The following is a 25189-nucleotide window of genomic DNA, read 5'->3' as shown; positions in this document are numbered from 1 at the left end:
CATGATCAATTCACCTGTTTCTGACTGCAAGGGACCTACATTTGTTTTAACTAATCTTTTTCTCTTCACATATCTATTTTAAGATCTTTCTTAAAACTCTGCAGCAAAGGAATGGGTGACGTTTCAGTCAAAACGTTTCTTCATACTTCGGTGTATCTTCAGTGTAAACCAGCATCTGCAGTTCCTTCCTACACAATAGAAGTTACAGCCCTGGTTCCAGTCATTAGCACAAGCTGGACAGGCCTCTGCTCAACAGACAAAATGTCTGAAGAAGTCAAGTCTGAAGAAGGGTTTCAACGCGAAACGTCATTCTCTTTTCTCCAGATATGTTTGACCCGCAGAGTTACTCCAGCTTTTAGTGTCTCATCTCAACAGATCTGGGTTCAATAACCCACAAGGGGTTGGGGTGTTTAGTAATGCCTTTGTGAAGGCTTTGGGCCAATCCATCAGGAGAATGGATAAGGGGGTGCAACTTTAAAAAGGAGAGAGAAGGCCAATAAAGGACTGAGAGAGACTGATAGTCCCAGAACCCCAGTACATTGTTAAATGGCAAATGGCTAAGAAGGAAGCGAGAAGATCAAACTGTAGTTTATTTTACACAGATGTAGACACATAAAGCGTGGTAAATCGGGACGGTGAGTGCAAAAGATAAGAAAGGAAGGAAATTGTATGAGAGGGGCGGAAAAGTAGAATATTGATGTGTTGGAGAGATGCTGTCTTGTGAGATAATGGCCTGGATTCATATGGTTAGAGCTCAGAAACAATATAGATGCCATTACATCCCACTGAATGTATTTTATAATGGGAAGAATATTGAAAAATAAATCATGGAAAATTGCAGGGAAATACAAATAATAGTAGTAATCCACTCGTAATATTTCAGCTCAATGATCTGGGGGAGAGTGTAAACAGAAAAGACACGGATGAAGACGGAGGAAGGATACAAAATACTGCTGGAACCATGGGATACAAAAGCTAGCACCTGCGGGAAATCTGAAATAACAGAGAATGCTGGAAACACCCAACATGTTAGCAATGCCTGTGGAGGGATTAGAATGGAGTTTTTAAATTATTTTTAGTTTAGTTCAGAGTTACAGCGCGGAAACAGGCCCTTCCGCCCACCGAGTCCGCACCGACCAGTGATCCCCGCACATTAACACTACCGTACACATACTGGGGCCAATTTACATTTATACCGTCAATTAACCGACAAACCTGCACGTCTTTGGAGTGTGGGAGGAAACCGAAGATCTCGGAGAAACCCCACGCGGTCACGGCGAGAACGTACAAACTGCGTACAGACAGCACCCGTAGTCGGGATCAATCCTGGGTCTCTGGTGCTGAAAATGCTGTAAGGCATCAACTCTACCGCTGCGCCACCGTTAACATTATAGGTTGATGGCCTTTCATCATTAATGAATAGTAATAAAATTGTTCAATTCATGATCAAGTACCAATGATTGTGACATGCCTAATTGCAGTCTGAAGAAGGGTTTCGGCCCGAAACGTTGCCTATTTCCTTCGCTCCATAGATGCTGCTGCACCCGCTGAGTTTCTCCAGCCCTTTTGTCTACCTTGGAGGATGCATTGTTGTTCCTCAAACTTAAATTGGGGATCATTGGAACAGTGGAAGTTGTTGCATCTACTGTAGCTGCGTGGGCAGATGCGTGGGCGAAGAAGAGAGGATAGTGATGGAAATGGAAGAGTAAACCAGAGAGTTGCTAAGGGATTGGTCCCTCGGGGGTGGTGAAGTTGGGGAGAAGGGGAATTGTATCTGGTGGCAGCGTATGTTGAAAGTGGCAGGAATGACAGAGGTAGTGAAAGGCGACATTAAGAAGAACCCTGTCCTTGATCTGGGTTCTCCTGTTTACACTTTTAGTTTCTTAGTTTTAGTTTAGAGATACAGCATGGAAACAGGCCCTTTGGCCCACTGGGTCTGCGCTGACCAGTGATCCCTGCATATTAACACTATCCTACACCCACTAGGGACAATTTTTTTACATTTACCAAGCAATTTAACCTACAAACCTGTACGTCTATGGAGAGTGGGAGGGAACCGAAGATCTCGGAGAAAACCCACGCAGGTCACGGGGAGAACGTACAAACTCCAGAACGTACAGACAGGACCCGGTCGGGATCGAACCCGTGTCTCCAACGCAATAAGTGCTGCAAGTCAACAACTCTACCTCTGCACCACCGTGCCGCTCTACTAAATCTCTGCTCCCTCAGCTCTCTCTGCTCTCTCAGGAGGAGAGGTGATGAGAGCAGAAGTTTAGTGGTAGTGGAGTTCAGTTTAGTTTATTGTCACGTGTACTGAGGTACAGTGAAAAAAAAGTGGGAGGAATGTTGCTCCATGCTCAGAACTTTCTTGGCCAGTCTGTTTCTGACTCAAAGGAGATTCCCATTGCTGGATCTAGCTGTATGAAATGACATGACACTGGGGATACATTTACATAATGGTTGTAAAGTTTAGATTGGCTCTGGCAACAGATAAGGAACAATCTATTATATAACATTTAAGGGGGAGGGCTCATATAAACGATTGACAATATTTTGCTGATAAAGTGAAATCGAAATATTAGTAGGCAAAAAAGTAAAAAACATAGGAGCCTTTTAATAGGTGAAGGATCATACATCGTCTAGATATATTACTGCAAGAGGGAGACTATATCAACCAAAATGTGTAAGAAGGAACTGCAGATGCTGGTTTAAACTGAAGATAGACACAAAAAGCTGGAGGAACTCAGCGGGACAGGCAGCATCTCTGGAGAGAAGGAATGGGCGACGTTTCGGGTCGAGACCCTTCTTCATACTGGTTAGGGATAAGGGAAACAAGAGATAAAAGATGGTGATGTGGGGTGATAAAGAACAACGAATGAATATTCATACCACTGGGCTGTAAGCTGCCCAAGTGAAATATGAGATGCTGTTCCTCCAATTTGCGTTTAGCCTCACTCTAACAGTGGAGGAGACGGAGGACAGAAAGGTCTGTGTACAAATGGGAAGGAGAATTAAAGTGTCCAGCAACCAGATTAGGTTGGTTCACGCGGGCTGAGCGAAGGTGTTCCGCGAAACGATCACCCATTCTGCACTTGGTCTCGCCCATGTATAAGTGTCCACATCTTGAACAACAGATACAGTAGATGAGGTTGGAGGAGGTGCAAGTGAATCTCTGTCTAATCTGAAAGGACTGTCGGGGTCCCTGGACAGAGTCGAGGGAGGAGGTATAGTGACAGGTGTTGCATCTTCTGAGGTTGCAGGGGAAGGTACCTGGGGAGGGGGTGGTTTGGGTGGGAAGGGATGGGTTAACCAGGGAGTTGCAGAGGCAATGGGCTCTGCGGATGGCGGAAAGGGGTGGAGATGGGAAAATGTGGCTAGTGGTGGGATCCCATTGGAGATGGCGGAAATTTCGGAGGATTATGTGTTTTCAACAAGCAAAGCTCCATATATGATGAACCAGAAAATGAGAGGGAAAGCATTTGAAAATATCAGCTCATCTGATATCTCAGTGACACCAGTTTTTGTAACTTCAGTAGCATCTTCATACTCTGATAATGGAAAGTGCAAGGAAGCTCTACTGTGTATTGTGCCTGTCCCCCCCTAATTGTCCATGCCCCTTATTTACGACTAATGTGCCTATTTACAACTTTTGGATTCTCCTTTATCTTAGCTGTCAGTCTGTTCTCATAATCGCTCTTTGCATCTCCTATTTCCTTTCCCACTTCTGTTCTAATATTTCTCTATTCAGTCTGACTCTCACGTATTATCAACCTGACATCTGCCATACACCCTTTTTCCCTGCTTCATTGCATTTGCTTGCTCATTCATCATCCACAGCGCTCAGTTTGCTGTTGATTTACCATTCCCCCTTGTAAGAATGCATCTCCATTGTGCATGAACAATCATCTATTTAAAGGTCAGATTAGATTTTTGCCTGCCAATCTTTCAATCCAATTCATCCTGCCATATATTATTATTATTATTAAAGCTTTATTTCATACAGGTCCATATAACACATCAAACAGTACAAAGAATTACAAAGATACATAAAAAAAATTGCACATTAGCCTAAAATATATATAAGCTATTGCACCAATGCCGTCTTAGCCTAGAAGTGAATCTATAGCAGCTTTTCAGAGGGCTGACTAGGGCTTCAATTATGTGGTTCTCTGATTTGTCCAGGCGACACATAAAACTAAACATCAGCTGTCTTAAGAGTGCCTCACAGGTTGGCACTCTAGTGGACACAAACAATTGACTGGCACTATGCCACCTACCTAGGGACACGAATTAGCAACCTCATTGCATCATTGTATGTAACCTTAAGCCTCTGCATACTCTTTTTCTTATAATTAGACCACAATTGAGCAGTATATAACGGTGTGATGTAGGTTCTGAACAGGGAACACTTCACAGAATCAGAGCACATATAAAACTTCCTTATAAGCGTTTTAATCTTCTTAAATAAGCCTTCCCCCAGATAAGTACTATACTGTAGATTGTTCCCAATCTTTTTTTAAATCTAAATCTTCCAACGCAATGATGATTGTTACTCTGTGTCCCTAATTGATTCATCACTCCCATATTGTTATCTTGATCAAATAAAGGTTGCAAGGATAAGCACAGCGAATGCAGGCTAGTCAGCTTAACCTTGGCAATGCAAAAGCAGCTCGAGACAATCATCCTGGGCAAAATTAACAGCCACTTGGACAAGTGTGGATCAATACAGAAAAGTCAGCACAAATTTGTTAAAGACAAATTGTATTTATCCAACGTAAATGTTTTTTTCATGAGGTAATAGAGATAGTTGAAGCTGTGTGCATCGGCTTTCATCAGGCGCTTGACATATTATATGCTTGTCAGAAAAATTGAAGACCGAGGAATGAAGGAGGAATGACAAAGTAGATATGACATTGGCTGAGGGTGAAGAAATAGAGAGTAATGGTGAATAATTGTTTACTGGACTGGTAGTTTAATTCAGTTTAGTTTATTGTCACGTGTACCAGTAGGTGGTACATAGTGGCATTCCCTAGGGATTGGTCCAGATCGATAGCTTTTCTTGGTACAGATTAATGACTTGGACCAATGCCAATCGTATATGATACAAAATTGGACATTTGCTAAACAGTGAGGAAGATAGTGATAAACTTCAAAAATGTTGTTAGAATGCACAGATAAAATTTAACACACTAATGGGCCTGTCCCACTTAGGCGATTTTTCAGGCGACTGCCAGCGACTGTCAAGTTGCTGGTAGTCGCCTGAAAATCCGGCAACTGGAACGGCGCCTGTCAGAGTGGAACACACACACACACACACACACACACACACACACACACACACACACACACACACATCGCTTCCTTCACCAACCCGTTATGCAGGTGGGGGACAGGGCAAGCGGGGGGAGCGCTGTCTGGGTGAAATTCGCGGTGCAAGGCCAAGGTGATACCCGATGAACAGGAAGGTTGGCGCTACAATTAAGACGGCTAAAGCACAGTGTAAGGTAAGTCCTTTAAAAGAGGGGGGGAGTGGGGGGGGGGGGGAGAGTGGGGGAGAGAGGAGGGGGGTGAGAGGGGGGTCGAGAAGGGGGAAGAAGGAGCGGACACAACGTTTAAGAAGCGAGAGATACACGGCTGTGAAATTCGGTGGACATTTAACATTACTGTTCGGTTTTCCTTAGTTCTGAAAACTACTGCTTACGTTTTTTTTCCCCCAATGAGCCAATGAAACTCACCGGTCAGCACCGGCTACAACCTACGAGAACCTTCGACCTCCTGGCAACCCACCAGGACCTCCTGGTGACCCACCTACGGCACGATTCCTCTCGCTACTCTCCATGGCGGCTTTATTCTAGTCGCCGCTAATTTTCCAACATGTTGAAAAATTCACGGCGACCATAATGAGGCCGCGACTAGTTCCCAGAGTGCAGGAACCCTTCATGACCATGAAGGCGACTCCCCGGCAACCACCTGTGAACATGTGGCGACCATGTGGCGATCGCAGAGTCTCCTGCAGTCGCCTAAAAAGTCGCCTAAGTGGGAAAGGCCCATTAGTGTGAAATTAACATTTAGATAGGAAGAAACGAAAAAATGGAATGGGTACAGTTAGAAAACATAGACATAGAAAATAGGTGCAGGAGTAGGCCATTCGGCCCTTCGAGCCTGCACCGCAATTCAATATGATCACGGCTGATCATCCAAAATCAGTACCCCGTTCCTGTTTTCTCTCCGTATCCCTTGTTTCCATTAGCCCTAAGAGCTAAATCTAACTCTCTCTTGAAAACATCCAGTGAATTGGCCTCCAGTGGCAGAGAATTCCACAGATTCACAACTCTCTGGGTAAAAATGTTTTTCCTCATCTCTCTGTGTGAAAAAGTTTTTCCTTATACTAAATGAAAGTAAACAAACAGAGAGACCAAGCTAAATTATACCTGAATATTAGAAAGCGGCCGGAGAGGTTGAGACAGTTTTAAGATACTCAGAGATTACACTATGAATCTAAGATGATGCGCAGGATGTCCAAGAATAAAGTGTATTGAGGGGGTGGGAGATTGCAACCTTCACGTGGTCCACCCTGTTTCGACGAATGCAATCAACCCGGCGTGCACAATCAAATAAGATCAAATAGAACAAGTTGTCATACAACTTTAAGCTGTGCATCCTACAACTTTAGGACTTACCATCGCCCCCCTGGGGCTTCAACATCGGGCTTCAACATCGGGAGAAAAATGGAGAGCAGGGGAGAGAAAATACTTTGCCTTCCATCACAGTGAGGAGGAGGTTCACTGTGATGGATGTTTGTGTGAATTAAATAGGTTGTGTGTCTAGTAGTAATCATTTTTGTTTGTATGGCTGTAGAAATAGAGTTTCGTTTGAGCCTCACTGAGGTTCAAATGACAATAAATATTGTATTGCATGCCATACGCAAGAAGAAGAAGTGTATTGAGCTTCTCTAAAGCACTGCTTCACTTCCAATTAGGTTGTTGTGCCCAATCCTGGCCACTATAATTATGGAAGCAAATGAAGGGAAGAAAATTAAGGAGTGCTAAGAGAATGGTGGCAGGATGTAGGACGTGTTATACAGACAGGCGGGAGAAGCAGGAGTTGCTCTCCTTGGAGAAGGAAGATTGAGAAGAAATTTGGAAGGAGTGTTCAAAACCAGGTCGTGGCAAAGAAATTGTTCAAATTGGTGGAAAGTCATTAATGAGAAAACAAATGCTTAAAGTGACCAACAAAACACTAACAAGTGCAAAAGTACATTGGGAATGCTGGGGCAGAATTCCCAAATGGTTAATTTACAAGCTGAATTTGTAATAAGGAAGGCAAATGCAATGTTACCGTTCATTTCGAGAGGGCTAGAATAAAAGCAGGGATGTAATGCTGAGGTTTTACTAGGCACTGGTTTGACCGCAATTGGAATATTGCGAGCAGTTGTAGGCCACATACCTGGCACTGGAGAGGGTCCAGAAGAGGTTTACGAGAATGGTCCCAGGGGTGAGTGAGTTTGCATATGATGAGCGTTCGATGGATCTGGGCCTGTACTCACTGGAATTGAGAAGGATTTGCGGGGGATCTCATTGAAGCTTACCAAATAGTGAATGGCCTGGACAGAGTGGATGTAGAATTCATTGCCACAGGTGGCTGTGGAGGTCTTGTTATTGGGTAATTTTAAAGTTGAGATTGACAGCTTCTTGATTAGTAAGGGTGTCAAAGGTTAATGGAGAGCAGACAAGAGAATGGGGTTGAGAGAGAAAGATAGATCAGCCACGATTGAGTGGCAGAGTAGACTCGACGGGCTTAATGCCCTAATTCTGCTCCTATGAAGTTATGAACAAGGAAAACCTTTTTTTCCATCTATCAGACCTGAATTGAAAGCACCATGTCGTTAGTTGGTGCAACTAGCTTCAATCATGGATTTCAAATAGACATTTGCAGAGGAATAACAATGAAATGGGACTAACAGGATTGCTCTTGCAAAAAGCCAGCATTGGCTTGTAGAATTATCTGTACTGATAACAATTTACAGCTTTGTGGATGGGATTTTGCATATAATTCTCTCTGCACTCAGTTCTGTGGATGAATACCCTGTACAGGCAATCCTTGGTTTACTTAAACATTCTGTTTCTGGGAACTGCCCCTCGGCCAATTTCTCCAGAAGTCAGTAACATCCATTTTCTATGGCTACTTGCATTGGATCACTCATTCATTTCATCGAGTAAACACCTGAATGCAACCTATAATTAAACTAATTGTACTATGTACTGTATCCAGCCATTAATTAATCCATTAAATATTATTCTCTTTATCAGCTTGAAACAAATCTTTAAAATGTATTGCAGCATTTGTGTAAAGTCAGATTTTTGTAAGTCAGGTCATTCCCAGCCCAGGGGAGCCCCTGTCTTTCTGCTAGTTATTTCTGGAGCTGCGGGACAATCAGGGAATTCTGCACAAGCTTCCTCTAGCAACACAAGGCTAGTGTAGCTGCCTTTATGCCCGCAGAAGATAGGGCAGCAAGAAAGAGTGCGGATATCTGTGGCCACAGGGGAAGGTAGACAGCGCATGAGATGGATGCCCGCACACACTTGCAGGGTGGAACATCTTTTAAATGAGGGACAATGTGCCCGGCACTTTTGCTCCAGCATTCCATTCCTCTGGCTATCAACGTTATCAGGATCTTACTGGGTCTCACACAATCAATCGAAGGCATGTAACATTTGTCCGACCTACCCAGCATGCATGAACATGTAGGTGAAGAACCGCCAGACGTGAGCTCGATGTCCCGGATGGTAGACCAGCGGACTCTTTATGTAGTCTGGGTGGTAAGTCTGCAGAACCCACTTGTTCAGCATGGCCCCATAGCAGATAAATATAATAATCTGGAAGAGAAATTAACATTAGTGATCTACATATTCCATCCAGTCTCCAGAAAATCTCCACAAATCAAACCCTCCAATCTATGAAACATAGTTAAAAGGAATGGTAAAAAGCAGACTATCAAATGTGTATACATAAATAAATAAATAAATAAAATCAAAATAAATAATTTGCAGGTTCACAGACATTTTTTTTTATTCTTTCCAAGTTATTCTATATACTGAATATTCTATCTTCCAGCCTTTGGCAGAGAAATTTACATTTAGGCCACACCAGCCCGACTTTACAAAAAGTGAGTATTCTGCACAGCCCAAGCCCCAAGCAGACCTATTAAATACAAAGCCCATGGACTCAATTAGTAACTACCTACATACTTAGAACAAGTTAAAATAATCTTTTAGGCAAACTCCCATCTCAAGCTGCATTGGCACAAAGATCAGCTCAATGTCCGTCTCATTTAATGTTCACAGAACTTTGTTGTGCAACTTATTGATTGCCACATGCCCTGTACAACAACAAAAAGGGCAATTTTAATTATGGGCAATATTAGCGTATGTACCTTTTCAACAGACAAATAGAACAGAACTGCATCTAAACAGGCCCTTCAGCCCACAATGTCCATGCCAAGCATGATGCTGTTAAACTAATCACCTCTGCTTAAACATGATCCATACCCTGAATTCCCTGGATATTAATATGCCTATCTAAAGACTCTTAAAAGCCACAATCATACCTGCCTCCAACACCACGATCCCTGGCAGTGCATTCCAGGCATGTTTGTATAAAAAGAATTGGCATGCTCATCTCCTCTAAATGTTTCCCCTCTAAAATCTTTAGCATCGAGTGTATGACATTCCCACCCTGCGACAAAGGTTCTGACTGTCTACCCCATCTATGCCTCGCAGATTGTTATATACGTATGCCAGGTCTCCCCGCAACCTCCAGCGTTCCTGGGAAAACAACCCAAGTCCGTTCCAACAGTCTCTCCCTGTAGCTAAAGGGCCCGTCCCACTGTACGAGGTAATTCAAGAGCTCTCCCGAGTTCTCCCCTGATTCGAGCTTGTGTAATGTACTTAGCGGGTACGTAGGGGCTCGTACGAGTAAAAAGTAACAATTGCTTTCATCAAGAGTATTTTTTCACTCGTGGACATTTTTCACAGTGTTGAAAAAAGGCATGAGTTTACCGGATTTCCCGAGTACCTACCGTTACTCCTACGAGCCGCTACGAGACATCCACAAACACCTAGGTGTCTGCTACGTACATTACACAAGCTCGAATCAAGGGGGAACTCGGGAGAACTCTTGAATTACCTCGTACAGTGGGACAGGCCCTTTATCCTGTCTAATGTTTTTCTGGACCTTCCCCAAAGCCTCTACATTCTTTCTGCCATGGGCCAACCAGAACTGCGCACAATACTCCAAATGTGACCCAACCAGTGACTGATAGTGCTCCAAGATGACATCCTGATTTTTATACTCAATGTAATGACCAATGAAGGTAAGCATAAATACACCTTCTTTACCACTCAATCTATTTGTGTCGGCCCTACCATTCCTCACTACATCAATGGTGTTAAGGATTCTGCCATCAGCTGTATACCTTCCCCTTACATCCGGCCTCACAAAGTGCAACATCTCACACTTGCTCGGATTAAAGTCCATCTGCCTTTTCTCCACCCATTTCTGTAACTGATCTATATCCCACTTTTACTTTGACTGTCTTCCTCACTGTCCACAACTCCAGCAGTTGTAGGTTATCTACAAACTTACTAATCAACCCATTTACATTTACGTCCATCGTTCATATACATTACAAACAACAGAGGAACTCCGCTGGCCACATACCTCCCGCCAGAATAATTCCCTTCCTCAACACTTCTCTGCCTTCTTTGAGTAAGACAATTGTGAATCAAAATGCCCAAGTCACCATGGACTCCTTGTGGATTAGTCTACCATGGGAGGCTTTGTCAAATGCCTTACTAAAATCCATGTAGACAACATCCACTGCCCTAAAGTCATCTATCATCTTTGTCAACTCAAAAAAACAAAATCAAATCCCTAAAACCTGTTGTGGACAAAGCCATCCTGACTCGAAGGGCCGAATGGCCTTCTCCTGCACCTATTGGAAAGAGCCATGGTTTTCAAGGGAAATTGGACACTTGGTTCGGAAAAAGAGGGAGATCTACAATAGTTATAGGCAGCATGGAGTAAATGAGGTGCTTGAGGAGTATAAAGAATGTAAAAAGAATCGTAAGAAAGAAATTAGAAAAGCTAAAAGAAGATATGAGGTTGCTTTGGCAAGTAAGGTGAAAGTAAATCCAAAGGGTTTCTACAGCTATATTAATATCAAAAGGATAACGAGGGATAAAATTGGTCCATTAGAGAGTCAGAGTGGACAGCTATCTGCAGAGCCAAAAGAGATGGGGGAGATATTGAACAATTTATTTTCTTCGGTATTCACCAAGGAGAAGGATATTGAATTATGTGAGGTAAGGGAAACAAATAGAGTAGCTATGGAAACTATGAGATTCAAAGAAGAGGAAGTACTGACACTTTTGAGAAATATAAAAGTGGATAAGTCTCCAGGTCCGGACAGGATATTCCCTAGGACATTGAGGGAAGTTAGTGTAGAAATAGCAGGGGCTATCACAGAAATATTTCAAATGTCATTAGAAACGGGAATAGTACCGGAGGATTGACGTACTGCGCATGTTGTTCCATTGTTTAAAAAGGGGTCTAAGAGTAAACCTAGCAATTATAGACCTGTTAGTTTGACGTCAGTGGTGGGCAAATTAATGGAAAGGATACTTAGAGATAATATATATAAACATCTGGATAAACAGGGTCTGATTAGGAACAGTCAACATGGATTTGTGCCTGGAAGGTCATGTTTGACTAATCTTCTTGAATTTTTTGAAGAGGTTACTCGGGAAATTGATGAGGGTAAAGCAGTGGATGTTGTATATATGGACTTCAGTAAGGCCTTTGACAAGGTTCCTCATGGAAGGTTGGTTAAGAAGGTTCAATGGTTGGGTATTAATGGTGGAGTAGCAAGATGGATTCAACAGTGGCTGAATGGGAGATGCCAGAGAGTAACGGTGGATGGTTGTTTGTCAGGTTGGAGGCCGGTGACTAGTGGGGTGCCACAGGGATCTGTGTTGGGTCCACTGTTGTTTGTCATGTACATCAATGATCTGGATGATGGTGTGGTAAATTGGATTAGTAAGTATGCAGATGATACTAAATTAGGTGGGGTTGTGGATAATGAAGTAGATTTTCAAAGTCTACAGAGAGATTTATGCCAGTTGGAAGAGTGGACTGAAAGATGGCAGATGGAGTTTAATGCTGATAAGTGTGAGGTGCTACATCTTGGCAGGACAAATCAAAATAGGACGTACATGGTAAATGGTAGGGAATTGAAGAATGCAGGTGAACAGAGGGATCTGGGAATAACTGTGCACAGTTCCCTGAAAGTGGAATCTCATGTAGATAGGGTGGTAAAGAAAGCTTTTGGTGTGCTGGCCTTTATAAATCAGAGCATTGAGTATAGAAGTTGGGATGTAATGTTAAAATTGTACAAGGCATTGGTGAGGCCAATTCTGGAGTATGGGGTACAATTTTGGTCGCCTAATTATAGGAAGGATGTCAACAAAATAGAGAGAGTACAGAAAAGATTTACTAGAATGTTGCCTGGGTTTCAGCAACTAAGTTACAGAGAAAGGTTGAACAAGTTAGGGCTTTATTCTTTGGAGCGCAGAAGGTTAAGGGGGGACTTAATAGAGGTCTTTAAAATGATGAGAGGGATAGACAGAGTTGACGTGGATAAGCTTTTCCCACTGAGAGTAGGGAAGATTCAAACAAGGGGACATGACTTGAGAATTAAGGGACAGAAGTTTAGGGGTAACATGAGGGGGAACTTCTTTACTCAGAGAGTGGTGGCTGTGTGGAATGTGCTTCCAGGAAAGGTGGTGGAGGCAGGTTCGTTTTTATCATTTAAAAATAAATTGGATAGTTATGGTCTGAGCGCCGGTATATGGGACTAGGGGAGAATACGTGTTCGGCACGGACTAGAAGGGTCGAGATGGCCTGTTTCCGTGCTGTAATTGTTAAATGGTTATATGGTTATATGGTTATTGTCTATTGACTATCGTTATCTAGCCCATTCTCTTCCAACTGTAGCACATATAGTGGCTGAATCATTAACACTTAAGGTGTATTGCTATTCAAAATCAAATCTTGCTGTATGTCCCTTGTCATTTGATTTAAAGTATTTTGAGAGGTTCTGCAGTCACAATAAGATGTTTTGTTAAAACAAAGCCTTTCTGAAATAATGCATGTCAAGGATTATATCAACGATTTGGATGAGAATGTACAAGGCAGGATTAGTAAGTTTACAGATAACACTGAAGTGGGTGATATTGTAGATAGCAATGAAGAATATCAATGGTTAGAGCAGGATTTTGATCAGTTGGGCAAGTGAGCAGAGGAATGGTTAATGGAGATAAATGTAAGGTGTTCCACTTTGGGAAGTCTAACCAGATATGTAAATGACAGAGCACAGGGGAGTGTTGCAGAGCAGAAGGACCTAGGAGAGCAGGTACACAGTTCCTTGAAAGTGGCATCACAGGTAGATAAGGTGATCAAGAAGGTTTTCAGCACATTGGCCTTCATCAGTCAGGATATTCAGTATAGAAGTTGGGATGTTAAGGTGAGGCCACAACCAGAATATTGTGTCCAGTTTTGTTCACCGTGCAACAGGAAATATGTTGTTTAGCTGGAAAAAGTGCAGAGAAGATTTCCAAGGAGATTGCCAGGACTTGAAGGACTGAGCTATGGGGAGAGGTTGGGCAGGCCAGGACTTTATTCCTTGGAGCTCCAAGGAATAAGCTTCCTTATCTGTGATGACAGGTGATCTTATAAAGGTGTATGAGATCATGAGAGGAATAGATTTAGATGTGCAGGGCCTTTTACCCAGAGTAGGGGAATCAAGAACCAGAGGGTAAAGATTTAATAGGAATCTGAGGGACAACTTTTTCACACAGACAGTGGTGGGTATATGAAATGAACTGCCGTAGGAGGTGGTTGAGGCAGAAAATATAACAACATTTAAAAGAGATTTGGACAGGTACATGGATAGGGAAGATTTTGAGGGATATAGGCCAAAAGCAGTCTGGCGGGGCAAGTATAGATGATGCCCCTTGATTGGAATAGGCAAACTGGGCTGAAGGGTCTGGTTCCATGCTATATGACTCTGTCTTCACATTGTTGCAGAAATTCATTGCCATTCACCACTATTTACAATGTGCAAGCAAATGCGACCTTGAGATTTCCGTTGATGCCTTTATTCATAAGTTGCGCTGTTCTGCAGACTTCTCCACCACAATTAACTTAACTGATTCGACATGTCGAGATATTTATGACCTGCTCCTGCACTGATGCAAGAGAGCATTTATAATGACAAGTAAACTATATTTATTCTATGGGTTCAAAAATGCATGTAGGTCATAGTTCCCTCAGATAAAAATACCTAAGCATCATGAATGAAAATAAGAAAGAATAACACTTTAAAAATATAATATGCTAATTCATCTCAGTGCTTTATAAAATGTATGCTGGTTTTCAGATTGAGAATTATTTTAAATGTGCTTTGATGCTAATGATTTTGGATCTGAGGTATCTCTTTAAACTAATGCGTCATTGAAAAAGTACTAAGAAAAATAGGTAAATTCACTCCACAACGGTCACTAATAGCCCTGTCCCACGGTACGAGTTCATTCCAAGAGCTCTCCTGAGTTTAAAAAAAATCAAACTCGTGGTAAGCACGGAGAATGAACGTAGCGGGTACGTCGGAGCTCGGGGACGTCTCTTAGCGGCTAATAACGCTAACGGCAGGTACTCGGGAAGACTCGCTAAAGGCAGGTAGGCACGGGAAGACTCATGAAGTTTTCTCAACATGTTGAAAAATGTCCATGAGAGCCCCGAGTACCAATGAGTGGCCATTACCGTAAATCTCCGAGTTCGAATCAGGGCAAACTCGGGAGAACTCTTGGAATGAACTCATACCGTGGGACAGGGCTTTAAAACTTTGTGGCCTACACTTCAAAATCAGTGAGATTTTCACGGGAAAAAATTAACATGTCAATTTATCCTATTCCTCTGGTAATTAAATAGATTTTTAATTTAGTTCAATAAAATGTTAATTTAATTTCAAATCTTGATGTTCGCTATTCAAAAATGACTTTTGATTTAATATAGCCTGTCCACTGATATTTGCCTAAGTTACAATATTTTCAATGTCGTATAAAAAGAACTAAATATGATAACATACTAATTCTGCATTGCAGGAAAAAGAAGTCTCATTATAAGTGTTATACCTATTTTTTTCATTTCAGACTTTCAATTATTACAATCCCCTCAAAGAATCTTTATTGCAAAACGAAATACATTGTTCAAACAATACCTCAGTCAACAAACCAGGAATAAACATAGAAACATAGAAGATAGGTGCAAGAGTAAGCCATTCAGCCCTTCGAGCCAGCACCGCCATTCAATATGATCATGGTTGATCATCCAAAATCAGTACCATGTTCCTGCTTTTTCCCCCATATCCCTTCAATCTATTAGCCTTGAGAGTTATAACTGACTCTCCCTTGAAAAACATCCATTGAATTGGCCTCCGCTGCCTTCTGTGGCAGAGAATTCCACAGATTCACAACTCTCTGGGTGAAAACGTTTTTCCTCATCTCAGTCCTAAATGGCCTACCCCTTATTCTTAAAATGTGACTCCTGGTTCTGGACTCCCCCAACATTGGGAACATTTTCCCTAAGAAAACATATTTTGAAGTATTTAAAAAGTTTGGGACAGGATTACTTGATGACATATCGTTTTATTTTTAAATAGATTCTTTATTATTACTTTATATTCTATTATATTTGAAATATATTTTTCTGTGGAATCTATAATATATTAACATAAGGCTCACTTTTGAAGTTTAAATGATTATATTGGGATAGATTCTGGCACCGGTCATGGTTTCAATTACTTTATCCTTCTCAGAATTCTTACAAATATTTAAAGTTTCCAGATCCTCAAGCTGGGACAGATTTCAGTTTATAGACCAAGATACAGAAACAATTCCTAATATGAAAAGTATTAAGATTTATTCAAATTTCAATGATTGTATTACTTGCATGATTAATAAAAAGCCACTTAATTTTCTCAATTTTTCCTCTTTTTCCCACTCCAACTACACAGAGGTAACAACAAAATCTATGGGGCGTTTAGCTTTTGCACATTCCATTCAAATCTTTGCCAACAATCTGTTCATTATGATGAGGCAGTAGCTGGTCCTTGGCAAGAACCTGGCCCCATTTTGGATTATTTGGAATCAATGTGTACATGAAAGAAGCTCTTAAAAATAAATTCTCGTCCCTTAATCACACCATCTTACTTGATTGATTGGTGGTTTGTAACCACATTATAAAGTGGTTACCAATAAATAGCTGTGTGTGCGTGCATGCATGTTTATACACGCATGTGTGTGTGGGTGTGCTTGTGCATGTCTGAGGAGGAAGAATGTCCCAGGATCATACAATGACTCTAAGATGAGAGAATTTAGATAATCTCACAAATGGATATCTCAAGTGTAGGAAGGAACTGCAGATGGTGGTTTACACCGAAGATAGTCAAGGGATATGGGGAGAAGGCAGGAACTGATTGTGGATGATCCGCCATGATCACAGTGAATGGCAGTGCTGGCACGAAAGGGCTGAATGGCCTACTCCTGCACCTATAGATCTATTGTCTATTGTCTAAAATGGTGGAGTAACTCAGTGGGAAAGACAGCATCTCTTGAGAGAAGGAATGTGTGACATTTCAGGTCGAGACTCTTCTTCAGACCCGTCTGTCCCGCTGAGTTACTCCAGCATTTTGTGTCTATCCACGGATATTTCAGCATGGATTTTGACATTTGTGTGAAGTGATGACAAAAAATGAAGGAGTTCCGATCAATCTTCACTGGTAGAAAATCAGCAACACATCTCTTCATGCTCCCAGGATGACTCAATCATTTCCCACCTCATATATTTAAAGCATTGGTGGATTTTCCTCTTTACTTTTCATTCAGAATAGCAAGATTACAGATATTTATTGCAAGCTCTTTTGGAGTTAATTTCTAATAGTTGCTGTCATAATTTTTTAGGTTAAAAAGGGAAAGCGATTGAAAAGAGACAATGTATTGGCAGGGCTATACTCAACCTGAATGATGGTGAGGACTGTCATGAAGAGAGGTGGTGGGCAACCTCGATACTGGCTGTAGTACCAGCGTCTGTCCACCTCACATGGCAGGATCTCATATGCTACATGCCTCACCAAACGCTTGTAGAAGGTTAGGCCAGGTTCGTCGAGCAAGAATTCACGTGGCAGGTTCCGGTGTCCATTGGATATTGCTCTTCGGAAGCTGCTTGAGCGCTTGCTGCTCATCTGCAACAAGAGATGAAGGGGGCCTGTGAAAATAGCGAACACAAAATCACAAAGAAACATCAGAAAAATCAGCACCAGACTGACGTGCAGGCACACATGCGCACATCAAAGCAACGCAAGCACACACAACGAGCAGACTGTCACAGATACACAGGTCGGATTTAATCCACACACCAGACTGACACAAGCATGTGCACGCTGGACTGAAACAAATTGTGCAAACTGACACAGTTGTGTCAACACCAAGCCACCATCCAAGGGAGTATACCAGATCAACATGTACACAGCAATGCCTACATACACACTCGCACATACACTCACTCTCTCACAAACACATACACTCACACACACACAAAGTACATACTCACACATTCTCTACTGATTAGACTAAATTCACAACTGCATGTCCCCGCCAATATGGGCAAATGCAGGTGCAGGAATTTTTAACTCTCACCTTTAACCCTAACCCATCTCCCACTCTTGGATTAACACCCACATACTTCAAATCACAGCGGGAAAGACTCTCTAGAATTGTTCCAGACCAATCTGAATTAGCTTTAAATAAACTTTCAAACTTTCCACTGTGCCAATATATTCAGACAAACAGGCAATGAGTATCTGTACATGACACGATCAAGAAATGAAAGAGCTGAGCTGGATCTCCGGATTCCATTTGTAGCCTCATAGCTTTTATTCTAAAAGTAGCAATGTTACAAATTTTGAGATTTTAAAAATCAAGTCTGCAATTTATCCCATCAGATAAAGCACAAAAATAAGTTTAATTTGACACCTAATTCACTTTCATATCTTCAGTATTAAAAATGTTATGGCCATTTTCATACTCGGAAATAGCATCTTGTTCCCTGTTGATTTTCCATTGACTTAACACAAAAGTTGTGATCGAGGACAGTGAAATGGCCATAACTTTCTTAAAAATTAAGAGAACTGAAAGACATTTTCAGTTATTATAGATTGAAGCATTCTGAAACAAATATGAAACAATCTTGCTTTGATGACCTGAAATTAAAGCATATAATTAGTTAGTTACCCAATTGTAGCTAATTCCAAACTTTAATTACTAGATCTAAACATCTATCCATTTCTTAAGAAAAGATTAATATTTTTAAATAGCCTAAGTGTCCAAATGACATTCACAAAGAATTCACAATAAAACATGATTTTAAAATCTCATTTACATTAATTTATAGGCCAAATGGAAGGAATTTAGTGTTCAATTGCTGTAAATTAATGGCCATTTAAATCAGCTTTCGAGTGGGATCCTGTGGAACTCTGTGGCACGCGCTGGTTTGGAACGTTCCCAATGCGGTAGATTTGTACCCCCATATGCCCAGAAAAATACTGCGGGATTTAATGGGGCCCCAAATTAGCTACTCGCAACATAAAACTTTGTATAAAGGGATCTTAAGAAGCCCTTTTTAATGTAAAAATAAACAACCTACCTTCCGTTGTCCCCTGCATGAGGTCCGTCCCATTGTCGGCGGTCGCGGGTTTAGAGGATAATTTTTAACCTACTATAACAATTAAATTAACCAATTAAGTTTAAAAATAGCTCCAGCGAAAGAATCTCCCAGCGATTTTTCGTCAGCAACTAAGTAGGCTGAACAACCTCGATTTGAATAGCCTAGGGAAAATCGCGTTTTAAACCCGCCCCCCCCCCCCCCCCCCCCCCCTCTCAACGGCGCCAAAATCACACACACAGGCTGGGACAGATCTGCAGCCCCGCTGAAGGTAGGTTTTGCAACATACCTACTAAAAGCTAATGCTTCCCTGATACTCCACAATGAGTAAAGACTCCTGGTGCTGATTTAATAAACTCCATGACATATCAGTAATTCAAGCTCTTAATAATGTGGCTAATTTTGCTATTAAAGAATGAATGACTACCAGTTTGGTACATTCAGACCAATCTCTCTACCATAGAGGGTCCAGAAAAGTACAGAGGAAATCATTCCGAATATCAAGCCATTTGCCGGTGAAACATCACTATTATTTCTTGTACTGGGATTTAGAACTCTTTAGTTGGGACCAAGACACATTACCTGAAGACATGGCACTAGGTTTATCTCTGACCAATGGTACCACTATGATAGTTTCTTGATTGAAAGGTTTTTGTATCATTTTACCATTGTAACAGCATCCATTATTAATTCCAAGGACTTAGAAGAAACCAAAATTCCTCTAAGTTGCCCAAGAAACATTCAACACCTTCGACACATGGAACATCATGGATAGGACAGGTTTGGAGGGATGTGGACCAAACACAAGCATGTGGGACTAATGTAGCTGGGACATGTTGGCTGGTGTGGGCAAGTTGGACCGAAGGGCCTGTTTCCACACTGTATCACTCTATGATTTTCTATCAACTGGCAAGCATACAAGAAATCTGTCTATTCAGACATGGAGCTGAATGTACCCAATGCTTTTCAAAGCCTTCATTTAATCAATTGGATCTTGAGAGAATAATAGCTACTCAGGATTTACTGCTCCTTTGAGTTGCAGATATCTTACAATGTCACAAAGGACTTACAGGTCAAACAGTGTTATTTGGAAATATCAGAGTAACAAACAGAATCTTCCAGGGTGCCACATTCCAGTTCTTCTTACTAAACTGGAATCATTAATTACTCGGCGTCGTTCAACCATGTTGTTGAGGTTACATGTGGCAGCTCACACCATCTATCAGCAGCTGCTGGCAAGAAGTTAGTTGGAAAGTTTCCACGGATTCCAATTTGCAAATTAAAGTGCCATGGATGCTACCCCAGGATCTGAATTTTGCTTCAAATAAGTTATTGCTGAAAGATGTGAGTTATGGGCCCAGAATTTCAACAACAGTGTTATTTTCTGGCATTAAAATACCGTTATTAATGCCCACAATAATTTTTCTAAAATCTCTAAACAAAAAAAAATGTTTTCCAGGATATCAAATAAACGATGAGATGAAGAACAGGAAGGAGATCGAGAACCTCGTGTCCTGGTGTGGAGACGACAACCTTTCTCTCAATGTCAGCCAAATAAAGGAGATAGTGATCGACTTCAGGAAGCGAAGCGGTACACACACCCCAGTTTGCATTGACGACGCTGATGTAGAGATGGTTGAAAACTTCAAATTCCTAGAAGTCAATATCACCAACAACTTCTCCTGGACCACCCACATTGAAGCAACAAACAAGAAAGCACACCAACGCCTCTATTTCCTTAGAAGGCAGAGGACGTTCGGCATGCCCCGAACAACTCTCACCAACTTCTACAGATGCACCACAGAAAGCATTTTATCAGGATGCATCGTAGCTTGGTCTGGGAACAGTTCCATCCAAGACCGCAAGAAATTGCAGCGAATTGTGCACGCAGACCAGACCATCACACACACACAAACCAACCTCCCTTCTATTGACTCCATTTATACCTCACATTGCCTCAGCAAGGCCAGCAGCATAATCAAGGACAAGTCGCACCCTGGCCACTCCCTCTTCTCCCCTCTCCCATCAAGTAAAAAGTATAGAAGTATGATAAACGCACACCTCCAAACTCAGAGACAGTTTCTTCCCAGCTGTTATCAGGTAACTAAATCATCCTACCACAACCAGAGAGCAGTGCTGAACTACTATCTACCTCATTGCTGGCCCTCAGACTATCCTTGCTCGGACTTTGCTGGCTTTACCTTGCACTATACGTTATTTCCTTATCATGTAGCTATACGTTGTAAATAGCTCGATTGTAATCATGTATTGCCTTTCCGCTGACTGGTTAGCACGCAACAAAAGTTTTTCACTGTACCTCGGAACACGTGACCATAAACTAAACCGTAAATCTGTCACTGCCCATTCCAAACCTTGAAATAGCACTGTGTAGGAGGGAACTGCAGATGCTGGTTTACACCAAAGATATACACAAAATCCTGGAATAAGTCAGCAGGACATGCAGGATGGAAAGAAGGGATGGGTGACGCTTTGGGTCAAGACCCTTCTTCACCCATCTTGAATAGCACTGCACGGGTTCAGGATCAACCGTTGTTAGAGATTCAATTGACCACGTCAATGGCACTTTTCCATCAGTGCTAACCACAGGAAGTAGTTCTTGTAGGGTCACACACCATATATCTAGCACTCTTTCATCCACTGGGCAGTATCAGTCGTGAATGATTGCCTGAATCATCTTGGCATGAAGTAGATTGAGTGCTGGTGACCGTTTTGTTGTGTGAGGGAGCTTCAAGGCAGGAATTTGATAGCAAGCTGTTTGTTAAAGGCATGAGTGTGAGGTTTTGCACTTTTGGCAAGTGTGCGCTACAGGTAAAGGTCCCTACAGATACAAGCGCATGAGTTGCATTAATCAAAAATGGAATGATCCTCACTTTGCCAGTCGAGCTGTTCATGATCTCTGCAATGCAGTGGTGACCAGCAAAACATCATATGTGCAAGATATGTAGAGTGAGGTTTACTCTGATTTGACCTTGAAAGAATCACATTGATGTTTCCATTGCTCTCTAAGGAGGCTTAAATTATTAAAGTTGTGATCACCGTTCTTCTCAGAAACTTTGCCTCAAGTTCCTTGCTCTCTGTTTCTGCTGATTAAGCCAAGTAAAACATTTTGCTGTTCTCTAATGTATTCGGTTGTCAAAATAAGCTCTATCAGTGAGTGAGGAACCCGTTTGGATATTTTCAACTTCTGCATTCACACATGGACGGGGCACCCCCCCCCTATTCTCCCACCGTTAAGGGGCTGTCCCACCTAATCCGCGAGTTCTGGCGAGTTTGCCCTCGACATTTCGTTTGAACCTCAATGAGGTTCGAATGACAAATAAATTGTATTGTATTGTATTGTATTGACTCATACACGCAGCATGGTCGACACAAGGTCGTAGGAGGTGTTTGTAACTCTCCTTCATGCTCGAGAGTAGTCCCCGCGTACTCGAGGCCTCTGCTAGGTCGCGGCGTATTTTTCAACATGTTGAAAAATGCCAGCGAGTAAAAAAAGGTCACCATGGAAAAAATCGATACTTTTTGTGCTTGTAGGTTTAGTCGTAGCAGGTCGGCATGTTAGTCGTAGGTAATCGAGGGTAGTCGAAGGCAGTCTAAGGTAGTTGTAGATAGTCTTCATCATAGTCGAAGGGAGGTCGAAGGAGATCGAAGGAGGTCGTCTTCACTCTCCACTATTCGGTGTCCAATTTTCCCGAAGTTAGTCGTAGCTAGTCGAAGCTGGTCTTCAACATAGTCGAAGGAGATCGAAGGAGGTCTTCTACATATTCGAAGGAGGTCTTCAACATGACATTTTTTCAAACTCTCCTAAACTCTTCGAAACTCGCCAATTAGGTCGCCGCAATGGGGCAGCCCCTTTACTCTTGGTCAGAAGAAGGGTTCCAACCGGAAACATCGCCTCTTCTTTTTCACTCCAAAGATGCTGCCTGACCCGCTGCGTTACTCCAGCACTTTGTGTCTATTTTCACACCCACACGCATGCCTCCCCACAACTTCCTGCCATGAAGACACAAGAGACTGCAGACGCTGGAATCTGCGGAGGGAGATGGACAGATAACGTCTCGGGTTGGGACCCTTCTCCTGACATCATTTGTCCATTTCCCTCCACAGATGCTGCATGACCTGGTAACCTCCTGCCATGAGTCTCCTTTGTAGACACAAAAAGCTGGAATGACTCAGTAGGACAGGCAGCATCTCTGCAGAAAAGGAATAGGTGACATTACGCATCAAGACCCCTCTTTTGTCAGATGGCTTTCACCAGTTTTATTTCTGATCGAATGGACACAGAACGATGGGATTTCTTCTGGCCATTTAGTTTTGAGGGATAACCGCCTGACTTATAGTGTCGTGACTGGGATCCCTGTTTGCTCCGTAGACGGCCAAAGATGATGGGGTTCAGTTTGACCAGTCTGCTTGTTGTTTGTGTGGATGGAGTTAGGCAGCAGTCTGCCTCCTGCTGTAAATCCAACCCTTCAAATAACACTCACTTTGAGCCTTCATCATGAATAAAACCCATTTGTTTTCTGTAATAAAACGACTCCTATCAGAATTAAGATAAATATTGTTGGAAATCCTACCACAACCAGATTTTGGGCATCGCATTCCAGGAATATATTATGGGTATGAGTTTCACACGTCAAAAAGTGCATGCTTAGCAACCATCTTTCACACCCAGAAATGCATGCAAAATTATAGTTCCTCTGTTAATATTTGTTTGCACGATGCCTTTTGGATGATGTGCAAATCAGTTTCCAGACATCATTTCCTTATAATTTTACATTTTTAATTTCTTTCCTATCACTGCCTATTCTTATTTAACTTTTAAAAAATTGCTATCCTGCATACAGGAGGAGCTTGTGATAGTCTGAAGGGTCTCGACCAGAAACGTCACCCATTCCTTCTCTCCAGAGATGCTGCCTGTCACGCTGAGTTACTCCAGCATTTTGTGTCTATCTTCGATTTAAACCAGCATCTGCAGTTCTTTCCTGCACAGGAGCTGTTTATATATTTTTTGCTACCTCCACCTTATACTCTCTTGTACTCGCTAGAATTTAGAAGATTGAGGGGGGATCTTATAGAAACTTACAAAATTCTCAAGGGGTTGGACAGGCTAGATGCAGGAAGATTGTTCCCGATGTTGGGGAAGTCCAGAACAAGGGGTCACAGTTTAAGGATAAAGGGGAAATATTTTAGGACAGAGATGAGAAAAAAAAATTCACACAGAGAGTGATGAATCTCTGGAATTCTCTGCCACAGAATGTAGTTGAGGCCAGTTCATTGGCTATATTTAAGAGGGAGTTATGCCCCTGTCCCACTTAGGAAACCTGAACGGAAACATCTGGAGACTTTGCGCCCCACCCAAGGTTTCCGTGCGGTTCCCGGAGGTTTTTGTTAGTCTCCCTAATGGTCGAAAGTGGTTTCCGCTTCTTCTATGTTCCGGCGATTATTTCAAAAAATTCAAAACCAGCCGCGACTAAAAATAGATTGCCGTTTAAAAAATCGGTAATTTTTTAGTCGAAGCCGGTTTCGATGCTAGTTGAAGGTGGTTGCCGGAGGTTGCAGGTAGTGGAAAGTCTTAACTTCCACTACCTGCAAGCACCTGCAACCTCCGGCAACCACCTGCAACCTCCGGCAACCACCTTCAACTAGCATCGCAACTGGCTTCGACTAAAAAATTACCGATTTTTTAAACGGCAACCTATTTTTAGTCACGGCCGGTTTTGAATTTTTTGAAATAATCGCCGGAACATTGAAGAAGCGGAAACCTCCGGGAACCGCACGGAAACCTTGGGTGGGGCGCAAAGTCTCCAGAGGTTTGCGTTCAGGTTTCCTAAGTGGGACAGGGGCATTAGGGGACTCTATTGTTAGGCGGTCGGATAGGCGATTCTGTGGACGCAGTCGGGAGACCAGGATGGTGGTCTGCCTCCCTGGTGCCAAGGTCTCGGACGTGTCTCAACGCGTCCAAGATATCCTGAAATCAGAGGGAGAGGAGCCTGAGGTTGTGGTACATATAGGTACCAATGACATAGGTAAAAAAAGGGAAGAGGTCCTGAAGGGAGGATTTAGGGAGTTGGGAGGAGAGTTAAGGAAAAGGACCAAAAAGGTAACAATCTCAGGATTACTGCCTGTGCCACGCGACAGTGAGAGTAAGAATGGAGCGAGGTGGAGGATAAATGCGTGGCTGAGGGACTGGTGCAGAGGGCAGGGATTCAAGTTTCTGGATCATTGGGACTTCTTTTGGGGAAGGTGGGACCTGCACAGAAAGGATGGGTTGCACTTGAACCCGAGGGGGACCAATATCCTGGCGGGGAAATTTGCAAAGGCTACTGGGGAGACTTTA

At 42.4% G+C, this 25189-nt stretch overlaps 1 protein-coding gene across 1 annotated transcript in view; it reads right to left on the bottom strand.

Moving 5' to 3' along the window:
- rhbdl1 (rhomboid like 1) overlaps positions 1-25189 on the bottom strand; it is a 281110-nt gene that overhangs the window by 96552 nt on the left and 159369 nt on the right. Inside the window, exons 3-4 of the mRNA XM_033040365.1 lie at positions 17132-17356; positions 8728-8876 (exon numbers count right to left, since the gene is read on the bottom strand). Coding sequence (XP_032896256.1) covers positions 8728-8876; positions 17132-17356 — 374 coding nt within the window. The remainder of the gene's footprint in view (positions 1-8727; positions 8877-17131; positions 17357-25189) is intronic.

Source organism: Amblyraja radiata, chromosome 22 (genome assembly GCF_010909765.2).
Source record: "Amblyraja radiata isolate CabotCenter1 chromosome 22, sAmbRad1.1.pri, whole genome shotgun sequence".
NCBI classification, from domain to species: Eukaryota; Metazoa; Chordata; class Chondrichthyes; order Rajiformes; family Rajidae; genus Amblyraja; species Amblyraja radiata.
The sequence above is the reverse complement of the archived record's forward strand: the minus strand, read 5'-3'. Positions and strand labels throughout refer to the sequence as shown.